Raw genomic sequence first — 12,183 nt, 5'->3', positions numbered from 1 at the left:
TATGTTTATCAGCAACAATATTACATAATAACAGCCGTACCAGGATATCACTGCATAACATGTTACTTTTCATATTGGTTCTTTTTCTGTTTACACTTTCATCACTGAAGAAAAGCTTTAAGTCATGTCTACTGAGTCCGTAACAGCTGACTCATGCTTATACAATACATTCTTTCTATGTATGTTTTTGCTTTCGTGACTGTAATTTCTGTGCATGCTTGCTTACTTCATATAAGACATACTAATCCTGTCCAAGATTTAAAACAGTGAATCATAGGGACGTGTTATTGTTGGCTCAGCCAGGAACCTGCACATATCATTCAACAAACCCTATCGTTTATATGACTATTAAAGCAGGTGCAGACATCTCTTCTCAGAGTAGACTTAAGTGTTGCACTTCTGTCAAATACATCCTGCTGTGCTGGACGTGTGCGCTCTGCTGGTGGCCCTGCATCTAAGAGTTCCTGCTTTGAGAGGGAAGACAGCACTCTTCATCAGTTCTGTTCCCCAGCCTCAGGTTATGAAAGGCCTTCAAGATAGCTGGCAGAGACAGAAGACTGTGGGATCCACCTCCAACCAGCCACAGATCATTTTTTCCTCCCCTTTTTTCTTCTCTTTACCTTCACCTTGCTGTGTGTCTGTGCCGGTGCTTCCTGCTTTAATACAACGCCAAAGCTGGAGGAGTGAGTCTGCTGTTGTTATGGATCCTCATCCTCCCTGTGTCTTTCTCTGTCTCTTCCTGGTCTTGTCTCCACACCCTCCTTCTCCTTCTTTTCTGTTCTGTCCTTTTTTTCCCCCTCTCCACCTATCCTCTGCATGGCTGCCTTCAGGCTGCGGGATAATCAGCTGTACTGTACAATCTGTGTGATGCAAGAGCTTGTGCTCATGCAAACTGTGCTGTAACTTTCATGTAAGATTTTCTCCCCAGAGCACCCCTCTACAATGATATGAAATGATATTATCTGCCCTGTAGCATAAACCAACATGCTCGTCAGAACCTCTTGAGCTGCTGTGCTTCCCTCTTTGCCATTAATGGTATCCTGCTGCTGACTGCAGGAATTGTGCCTTTGCCCCAAATAGAAGAGGAAACATTACTGTGGGACATATCAGTGAAGCCCATATGCAAACAGTTTAGATTTTACAGTTTAAATAACCATCGTAAATCATGTTGATGTTCAGTTTTAAACTGGGTTTTTTCCGTGCCGCCATCATAATGACCTGAAAATGAATGTTGTTTATGTGTGGAGAAGTTGCCCACTGGAGATCTGAGGTCTGTCATTTATTGAATGCTTCTGTGATGCGGCATGAATAAGAAATAAATGAATTTCCATGATGCATTGTGTTGATGTACTCCGAGTGAATCAGCTTGCCCGTCAGACTCCTCATTCCCACAATCACATCAGCTTATTGGCTCCAAAGCGTTGAAAGCCAGGAAGCTACTCCAATCTGCCACCAGGGGGTGAACTTTTCTAACACATGCTGTCCTTCATGCAGACACCAGTATGAGCTCAGGTTCTTCTGTGTGCTTTGAATCCTTGTCGTCATGATGTCTTTATCATTGAACTTTTAGTGCAGCACACCTTTTATTTTGTGCTCTATGATCTTTGGTGTTTATTAGATCTTATGCTATCCTTGTGTGGCCACCCTGCAGAAAGTTTCTCCGGTGTATTGCACAAGCTGAGTAGGACTACTTTTCATTCAGCTCCCTGTTTTCAGCCCTTCTCACACACTGTTGACCCGAGGATTTTCTGCAGCAGGCCGTTTTCTTTTGAAGTGCCTATTGACTGCTCGTCTCTCGCTCAGAGCAGGTGAAATCATGGTGAAATCTTTAAGGCAGCTTATCAGTGATCGACTGGGTCAGGCGCAGGCAGGAAGACGTGGGGTTCTTGCACTGTAATGCTCAATATCAGCCAGCATCAGTGTGCACCAGTACAGCGCGGAGACAATAAGGGCTTCTCGTAAGGCTTTTCACATGAGGTCATTTATTCATATTGATGGCTGAGTAGATATGATGGTCTTTTATTGCCTTTTGATCTCTGAGACAAAGTAGATTCATATTGATCCACCTGCAGTGCAATGGGGATTTTACTCAGGAAGGAAGGAAATTTCTGTCATATTTTTGTATATCCAGCACACTTTTTTTGTGTTTTTGGAGCATTCCACATCTTTCCCAGTCTTTAGTTGCTCCCGTCGCAACTTGTCTTAAATGTGCTGCTGCATTAAATTCAGACTAAGCAGATATTTACATAAAACAATGAAGCTGATGAGGTAAAACTTTAGATATATTGTCTTTGTGCTGTCTCCAGTTGAGTGTATGTCAAAAGGCATTTGTTAATGATCACATTCTGATTTATTTACATTTTGTCTCAGCTGTTTCTGTTAGCTTTATGTCACACATTTCATAATGGACCTTGACTTTGACCTCTGCAAAAACGCACTGACATTGCAGGTTTATGTTGATATCTCATGGCTGGAGTCCTGGTGGCCTCGTCTGACATGCTTACCATGAGACCATGTAACTGTAACGTCCCGTAAGGACCCTTGTTGCACCATCCTTACTCTCGTATTTTCTGTCGCTTCCATTCTTACCTTTTTAACAAATGTCAGTGAGTAATTTGTCACCGGATACTCGCCCCTGTCAAACACTGGAAAATGCTGACAGCCTGCACACGTTAACTCACAGTATTAACTCATGGCAAAACTTAAGTGGAGGTGGAGGCGAGTATTGTGATAAGTGGAAAGAACGTTCATCCAGCAGGCACTTTAAAGCACACACGCACGCACCAGTGCACACACATATGGACATCCTAATGCATGCCATGTCGGCCAGTCTATCCGTCTACTTATTAAATCATATCCTGTTGTGTTTGTATACACATTTGAAAAAAAACAAAAAGTAGCCTGTCATGTGCGCTTGAATCACAGTCGTCTGTGTTTTATGCCAGTTCGTGCTGCAGTAATTGCTCTCCTTTGCCTTTGACAGAGAATGCTCTGCACACAGAAACAGTGGGGTTTCCACCCACACTGCCCACTGAAGGCAACTTCACATGAATTAGAAACTAAAAAGGTTCTCCATCTGGCATGACCCATATAAGTAAACCATGAGGATGAACAGCCAGAATGTGCTTTTGGAGATGGTGAGAAGTGCATTGCACTGCTGAAGCTTGAAGTGCAGTCATTCACCTTTTTTAAAACGCGGCCGTAACTGTGGTTGGTTGATTTTATCTCCCGCATTAGCCTCTATCGCTAAATGTTATCTGATAATCTGCTCTAAATGTGCCTTTACTCCCCGAAAAGTCATGTGAAGCCACTAAAACAGGAAGATAATCAAACTTCTTACGTAGGGAGAAGGTGAAATATTAACTCGCTGAAAGCCGTTTTTCATCAAGGCAAATTGAGATGAAGAGCACAGATAAAAGACACCGTGAGTGTGTGGTCATTTTCTGTGAGATGTGTGTAAATCAGGAGGCCTGAATTGTGACAAAAGGCTCATGAATGGCGTGTAGATTAATTAATTCCTTAGCATCCCTGCTGTTCACACAGGCTCTCAGCACAGCCTTTGTGCCGCTCTGGCCTTTCTATATCTCTGCTTGGGAAAACAGAGGAAGCCCATATTGTGCCAGGAGGTGTACTAAAAGAGTCATGTGGAGACGAAACAGATCTAACTATGCCAATTAGTCTGTTAATGTGTAAATATGCACACACATTAATGCGTGTTTGTTTATTTGTGCGTTTGTGTTTGCATATGCGACTCTACTTGTTTGTGTAAATATGTGGCGTTTCCACTGTTTGTGTGTGGACACTGACAGTGGCTGAATGTTGATGAGAGGCCCTCCCACGCCCCTTTCCCATGACTGCCGGGACTGGGTGGCACTGCAGCGTGGCACTGCGTCTCAGGCAGAGAAAGAACAGCACTGTGCTTGTGTTCAAATGCAAAACCCCCTTTGGCAAGTAAAGAGAGGAGCATTTTATGTGTCTTATAGCTCCTATAAGTGCTGCGGCACGTTAGCACATGCTGCTAATGAAGACATGCTTCTTTGATCCCAGTTTGACATCCTGAAAATTCAATTTCACCACCTTCCCTCTGCCGCTGCACCATTCGTCTCTCAGGCTTGCTGTTTAATTCAATTCATGAATCACTTTATTGACCATACAGAGAATTTGCTCAAGCACAAGAGATGCAGTTGTGTTTTGTGTAATTCATCCGTGACCTTGATGAGTCAAATAATGCAACATTTCCCTTGCTAGACACTGACAGAAGAGCACTCAAAGCTCATATTTATTTGAACAAAGCATGAGTATAAACTCATGTGGTCATACAACATTGCAGCAGCCCCTCCCCGCTGAAAAGCCAGCCAATCACAGGCTGCTCTGCAGGGCTTCCATTTGAAGCTTCAGTAGTACGGTAGTGTTGCCCAGCAACCAGAATCGGCACATTTCTGGGAGGTCCTGTGTGGATGGCAGCAGCTGTAAGAGACAGAGGGAGACAGAGAGAGCAAGAGGGAGAGGATCAGGAGAAGGGGGACAGAGATAGGAGGAGAGAAGGTTCAGGATTTCACTGGAGGAAGGAGAAAAGGAGGAGAAGGATGGTGTCAGTCTGAAGGAAGAGTCACGCTGAGGGTGAGAGAAAAGACCCAGTCTCTCGCGTCTTTAGAAAGTTTGTTCTTGCAGCGGAGACGGAGACAGAAGAGGAGGCCATTGATGATCCCTGTTGAGTCTGTGCCTGTTCAAACAGGGATGAGCGAGTTTTGGAGGACTCCCCCTCGTATCTGCGCTCCTACACATTCCACTACCTGAGCCTGCCGGAGCGGTGCGGAGCTCCGGCTGTAGCCATGATGTCTCAGAGGATCCTGGGCTGACGCACTGTGTTTAGGGACCAGCACAGAGGACAGACTCACTGACCTGGATAGAAGCTAAAACAGTGCCGGAGCAGCCAAAATAGAGCTTATTTTGGGAGGTGGATCGTGAGCGGTAATACTGGATCCAAATCAGTCCTACAGAGAGTTCCTAGAAGGCCTGGCCTCCTGGGTCGGTGATGACTGAGACAGGTCCAGGAGTAATGTGGTCGTTCTGGGCGGGTTAAAAACCACTCAGCCCGTCATCCAGTGGCAGCGGCGAGGCTGGAGCTCCAGCGGAGGACAGATCCGACGTCCACGCCAGGGGTTTGCTGGCTGAAGAAATGAGCAGGGTCCTGCTCTTGTGATGCCATGGTGCCTGTTCATGTTGCTGGATCCCACTGCCGTTCTGCCCCGCTGATCGTCTGAGCCGAGGATGTGGAAGTTCAAAGCGTTTTGCCTGGATTACTGGCATGTGCTGTGCCTGCACCCGCACAACAACTTTTACAAGAGGTATGTTTAAAAATGGCTGCGTTTTGCAGTCATGTTCGGCTTGGATCATGTCTCGTGCTTCTTGCGCTCAGCGTTTTGGACAACTCATAATCATCAGAGGGCTGTCAGCTTGTTGATGTTGCTGCCTGTGCCGAAGCACTCCCAGCATTAAGCGAATCAATATGTTTTAAAACAGACTCTAGCACGGCTGATTGATAGAGAAACTGTTGCGGTGCTCAGCCCTGCACGCTGACAAACCGGCTGACTGAGAGAGACATTACTCAGGGGTGCACGAGTTGGCTGAACCATTATCGATTTCTCAGAGCGAACCAGGTTACGGCTGTTATTTTGTAGAAGCACTTGGTTAAGTAACTTGGCACTTAGAATGATCTTGTTTGTGTCGGTTGTCTGTTTCGCGTTGGCACTGCTGAAAAGACCGAGACGAGCCAGCGCTGAGTGAATTCATTCATTCCTGTCCTTTGGGTACCTCTGCTCATTCACCTTTCACCTACTGCATCATCTACGCCCGATTACTGAGTCCAGCTTGATGCGGCTCGCATTAACGATGGAAAAGAAATCCATTTTTGATGAATCCATAATGTGCTTTGGGATTTACTCTTCTTTCACCACAACATGTCAGTCCCATCGTCACATTTAATGTCATTTGGTAACACTTCAAACCATAAATCAGGGCAGTGAATGAGAGGATGCAAGATATATAACATCTTGAAGATTTCCTTTTCTTTAAATCCAACATAATAAAGCAGCCTGCAGGTATGTTCAAAAGGTGCACACTCCTCTCACACTGTGTAAATTGCTCACCCCATCCCCCTGCTGCTGTGTTGAGACCAGTAAAAAAAAAAAAACCCTCTCATGTTTTTGACTGCCTATCACGACACAGATATCTCATGCTCCACATTCCATACCTCCTTGACCTGAGATTGCACAAAACAACCACTATTTGTTTTAGATGCAAAGAAAAAGACAGACATAAATGCGGTTTCCACTACGATAAAGGTGCCTTTAATGTTTGGGTGGTCTTCACTTTTAGCTCAATGATGCTCTGTAATCTCGCATGTGTATTTCAAGCTGCAATTTCAGCTTCAAAGGACTGTGCTTCCTCAGAATTGTTACCTCGCTCTGATTCAACATAACTTAGATTCCGGCTTTTGCAGGTCGTAGACGAGAGCTACAATATTTTTGGTCCCGTTTCCTCCTGCTGCACCAGTAAGATCTGACCGGCTATGTTTTCAGAGGTTTCCTTCATGCGCATGCCGCCGTGCAGATGTTGTTGTGATGTCTGAGGCAGAAGCGAGCCGCGGTGTGAACGCAGGATCTGTGAAATTCAGGGGCACCTGCCTTCTGTCACATCTCTATATGCTAATGCCTTCACACATATATAAACACACAGTTTGTCATAAGCATTAGTATGCTGAAGGTGAGAATACAGTATGTCCATGACTCATTAATAATGCATCACGGATTTAGCTGGCAACTCTTGCACGTAGGCTTCAGGGGAACCCCCCCCCCCCCCCAGCTGGAGGTGCTAACTCAACACCACATGCGTACGGTATTATAGTCCTCTTTTTTCAGTCTGATTTTTGATTTGCGTCTCAAATCAAAAGTTGCATGCTCTGCTTCTTTCCAAATAATTAAATCTTCTGCTAACTGCTGCAAATGGCCGATTTCTATGACTCAGTGAGCTTTGGAATTATTTAGGCCGATTGTTGATATTGTTTTTCCACACGCTGTGAATAACTCGTTATGCGTCTAATCCTGCAGAGTTACTGGAATATCCTGGTCACTGGGTGTAACTCATTACATCTCCCAGGCTTCAGTGTAACACAGATTGTATCCCAGGACTGAGACTGTGTTGTTAAAGTAAGGTCAGTGTAGTAACTCAAAACAGCCTCTCCCAGCTGCTGAACTGGGGCTCACCCTCCCTCCTGCGTGGCCTTCCCATTGAGAGCAGTGTGATTGTTGGACTCAGGCCCAAGTATTACCATACACACAGCGACTGAAAGCCCTCTCATGCTCTTTCTATCTCCCCATCTATCTCTATCACTCTGATTCTCTCTCTCTCTCACACGCACACACAATCACTTCCACACAAACACAAGCACACATCAAACACACAACCCAGGCCCTGCCCATCACCATTGGGGAGCACCAGATGAGTTAAAGATCGCATTGGACGGCACAAAAAGGAAGAAAACAAAGGAAGGGGAGTCTGCAGAGAGGAGAAAGAGGACTGGTGTGTGGTTCGTTGTGGGTGGAGAGCTTTTGTTGAGAAGAGGGATGATTTTCTTCTGCTATATGTACTGGGCCTTTACCTTACTTGGTCATCAGGCAGCTTGCTAGAGCAGCAACCCTGAGCCCAGCATAAAGGAGGCTTTGGAGAGCTTTGAAAAAAGACACAGACGAAGTAACTTTAACAGCGAAAGAATGAATTTCTCTGTGGGTTTTCTATGGAAAGTGAAGGACGTGGGGTGTAATTTGTGGTCGAGAAGGCAGTGAGCACAGACTGTACTTTTCGTGGCTCTTTTAGGGGGGGAGTTGCTGCAGTTTTGTGTTTTTGAAACTTTGCTGAAACTCCCTCTCAGTGCCATGTGCATTTTTTTCGGGCATGTCTGATGCCTCTGGTGATGTCACTGCCATATGGAATGCGATGTGGAAGTACTGCATTACCAGCCGAACTATAAGGTAGGAGACCATCTGGCGTTGACCAGTGCGGATGGCAGCGGCCTGCAGTATAAGTGGCGGTTGTCTTTCTGACTGACCGCAGCAGTCTGTGCAGATATTTCTGACGTCTGACCAATCAAATAACATTCCTGCCTATATGCTTGAGCTTGGTGGTTTCCTTTCCACAGCCATGGAAATATATTATCACTGGCACACAGCTGAAGAAGGCAGTGAAGAGAAAAGACATTTTCAAGGTCTTTCCGGGCAGTCTACTCTATCAAGGACGTGCCTGTGATAATACAGACTTTAAGAATAATCTGGCTGTTCTTTGTTCATCTCTTTAAAGCCTTATTATCACTTAACTTTGTCCTACCGCAGACGTGTGGAGCAGGAATGTCCTCTGACACGCAGGATTCAGATGTCTCTCTTTTTTCTCTGCCTCTCATTATCCAGAATCCACAGTGATGGATTTATGTGATTAATTGGGAAAATGTGGGTCTTCCTTTGTGACTTTCTGTGACATTCAACCTGTGGATGCCATTCAGCCTGTGATTATATTCACGTAGCCTGCAGGGGAACTCAAAAGTACTTCTGTAATTCACGCAATGTTGACTTCCCCAAACATCCAGGCCTTTCATACGATCAGTGTCCTGTTTTTTCTTTGAACTGCCTTCTTATTGCTGTTCATGTTGTTGCTTTTTTGTTTGTTTTTCTCTTTACCAGCAGTTAAATCAGTCATCCACTCAAACATGAAGTATATGCATACTACCGAACAATATTCTTACATTAATATTATTTATTCTATAAATATTAGAAACATTTCCAACCGATAAAGATATTTAAGAGCTTGAGAATCTAATCACAATAAATAAGCCCTTGTTTGTAATATTATCACAGACACTTATCTGCCCAACTGGGCAACTGTTTATTTAAACAGACGGGTAAAAATAGTTTTGGGCTGGTTTCCACGGACAAAAAGTTGGGCTGTTTTCCAGTAAATCAAGTCCTCCTCTCATCTGATTAGTATGATGAAGACTGAGTGGACTGTGAGTTCAGTACGCTCAGCTTGACACCCAATGACTGATAGCTGATAACTGTCTAAACCAAATAGAATTTTAGTTTATTACAACTAGTTGACACTTTTTCCAGTTCCAATGATTATTCTGTGATGTAAGACCTGTAAAAAGTTTTCATATAAGTGAAAACTTTTAATGCAAACCAACAAAAAACTGTAATCAAATTTTATTTTATCTTAACTGTGGTTTAATTATACTGATAAACCAAAAGGAGAGACCAAAAGCACCCTTTTTTAAATGGAAATTTAAAAAAAAAAAATTAGGCTACTTTTAAGGCTATTGGGCAGGTTTTGAGCTCTGATTGGACTTTTGCCAGATTGGGCTAACAATAACTGTCCAGACTGAGCTCCTCCTTACTCATCCAGTCTTTAGATTCCCCTCTCTCTTTGCTGTCTATCTTTTATATCCCCCTCTAATCCCACGATGAAGCATGGGAAAAGAAAAAAAACAAACAAGTCTTTTGAGCCAGAGGTAAACACCCTGAATGCTAATGCTAACCTGCTAAATGCCCAGATGATTCAAGTAACAAGGCGATTCGTGACAGGAATCCTGTAGCAGTGACACCGTAGACGCCAGGCTACGTCTGATCTGACTCTGGTTCCGTGTCAGAGAGTACGACGAGAGAGCATTACTTATTTAATGCGTGTGGATCTGGAGCATGTCACTCGTGCCTCCCCGTCCCATAGTGGATATCCATGGGACGGAATAGAGGAGGAAGCTCTGCAGAGTCTCATCTGAATGAACTGGGATGTTAAACACCTCCTGACAGAACTGAACTGCTTCGTAGTAGGTAAATGGCTCCAATGGGACTTAACTCGGGGGACATTAGCACAAATCGGTGTTGGCCTGAACTGGACCCATCGTGCTGGAGAGTAGGTGATTCAACATCATGCTCGTAGATTAAATGAGAGCAGGCGCTGACCCTTTTGTTGGTCCCCCGCTTTGGTATGCTGGCTTTATGACAAGTGAGGTCTTTTTTGGGAGGGGGGGCCGAGAGGAACTTCTTGTAATGGAAAAATAGCAACCTGCCAAAGCGAGCTTGCAGTTCCACTGTGGTGAGTGAAAAAATACTCTCCCGGGTGGAAAAGCTTAGACGTGTCTCGGATGGAAGCTGTATTTCTGGTCAGAAATGTCAGGACGGTGGAGATGTGAAGAGGGTGTTATGGTGGTTTCAATTTGCAGTTAGCCATAACAGAAAAGTCAGCTGGTTTTCTTGCTTCGTACACTCGGTGCTGAACAGAATAAATTCGTAGTAATGTTCCTCTTGTAATTATAGTAATCATCTGCAGAGGTGGACCACAGTCACGCCAACTGGTGCCAAGCCCAGATGTAGGTGTTCGTAGCTGATTCAGCGTATTTCTGCTCACCTGTTTGTAAGTCGTGTTTTTGCACTCATGCTTGTCCAAATGCTTATCCAGTGGAAAATAGGTTTACACTGCAACGATCTGTATCATCAGACCATTGCCATGGGCTGGCTCGCACAGTGGGGTGCATCATTATGCAGGTTTTTTTCAATCAGTCGCTGTGATCAGAAAAACAGCGTGTTTGCGCTTTGGTGCGCCTGACATCTAAAACACTACATGCGCAGGCTCTTTCTGATCTATGCTTAAGTTGCAGGCAGTGTCCACACCACTGAATAATTTACACTTGTGTCTCTCCCAGAGGGACATCAGCATTGTGTGGGAGGATATTTTCTCTTCTTTATGTTACCTTTAAGAATACTTTCCTCTAACAGCTTTGCTACCTTGTTTGCTGAAATTGTGATCATAATGAATGGGCTAATGTGGTGTGACCGTAAGGGAAAGGCTTGAGAATAAACGACAGTGTCACGGTCTCTTCACCTCCCATCCTGCTGCTGCAGGGTTGCAATATTATGGGAGAATATATTTGGGAACGTCGCCTCTGCTGCAGTATCTACACCGCTCATGCTAAGCTGTGCAGCTTTTGAAATGCTAATCATCTGAGGAAGCCAGTTTGTTTACTCTAATGCTCAAGAATGCCACCCTCTAGAGGGAGAGAGCGCTTTTCATGTTCAGGGTGTGTATTGAGGTGTCTGATGGGGAAAAAATGCACACTACAAATAAAAATAAAAATGCACACGTTAGGAAAAATGGTCGTGTTTCTGTAATGCTCTTGTTTCGTCCTTTTTGTACGTGTTATATGTGTGATTAAAGCACGGTCAAAATATGTTGCCTCTGCTCTGCTCTTTGTGATCAGTGGGGGGACTGTGAAAGCTCAGAGGGAGACACGGCGCTGTCTCTTTCCGCGTTTTTTCACTGTTATTCTACTTTTGATGACATATTCCTTTGCATCTCTTCACAGCGCCTGCCTGGAGAATAATGAGGGTGTGTGCTGCATTAACTTATGTAATGGCGAGCGTGAGGAGGGGTGGGATGGAGAGGGGGGCCAGTAAAGGAGGAGGGGGAGAAGAGAAGAGTGATGAGCTCATGCTGCTGCACTGCAGCTCTTCTATACACACTCTGCACCTTGTGGTCTTTACACCATGTGCGCACTCTTGCACATGCACAGATGCATATATGCATCATGCAGTTTGGGTGCAATATTTGATTCACATACAGATATGTACGCACATGTGGACAGAGAGTAAAAAAGAACAGCTCATTATTGAAATTACAACCCAATTTGGTGTTCTGCTGCGGAAACCAAAGGCTGGCTTGCGTAGTCTTCAGATCTTTATCGCTAATCTCTCTCAGTGCTTTGCTATGAATGGGAATTAGTGTGTGTACACCGTCCTTTACCTGCGCCGCTGTAGCAGCTGTGAACAAGCTGAGCCTCCGCCGCTCAGGTTGGTAATTGCCGCTAATCCACCAACTCTTTTCTGTGACAAAGCAGACCCTCATTATCCAGAGTGTGTTTTGATTTATGTCAGAAATGAGCGAGGTGGGGTAGGGTCAGTGGACAGGGGGGAGTTGATAATGGCACGAAAGCGCATTTACTCTATAAAACAGAGTGGTCCCTTTGGGGGCTTCCAGCTCTGTCTCAGCCTGCAATGAATATGTGAATAAATGGATAAAATACTGCTCTGGGCACTGGACCACACATTAGAACATCATTGTCCAAGATTCTCAACGCTAATA

At 44.7% G+C, this 12,183-nt stretch overlaps 1 protein-coding gene across 7 annotated transcripts in view; it reads left to right on the top strand.

The window, feature by feature from the left end:
• iqsec1a (IQ motif and Sec7 domain ArfGEF 1a) overlaps nucleotides 1–12,183 on the top strand; it is a 92,908-nt gene that overhangs the window by 43,819 nt on the left and 36,906 nt on the right. Inside the window, exon 1 of one of the 7 annotated variants that reach the window (XM_070967604.1) lies at nucleotides 4,352–5,348. The exons of 4 other annotated variants lie outside the window; for them this stretch is intronic. In XM_070967604.1, coding sequence (XP_070823705.1) covers nucleotides 5,272–5,348 — 77 coding nt within the window. In that variant the 5' untranslated portion in view covers nucleotides 4,352–5,271. Of the gene's footprint in view, nucleotides 1–4,351; nucleotides 5,349–7,269; nucleotides 8,031–12,183 lie in introns of those variants that run through there. 2 more of the 7 variants (XM_070967598.1, XM_070967599.1) reach the window with 2 other exon arrangements.

Source organism: Chaetodon trifascialis, chromosome 8 (genome assembly GCF_039877785.1).
Source record: "Chaetodon trifascialis isolate fChaTrf1 chromosome 8, fChaTrf1.hap1, whole genome shotgun sequence".
Lineage (NCBI taxonomy): Eukaryota > Metazoa > Chordata > Actinopteri > Chaetodontiformes > Chaetodontidae > Chaetodon > Chaetodon trifascialis.
This window is presented reverse-complemented; position numbering and strand designations above follow the sequence as displayed.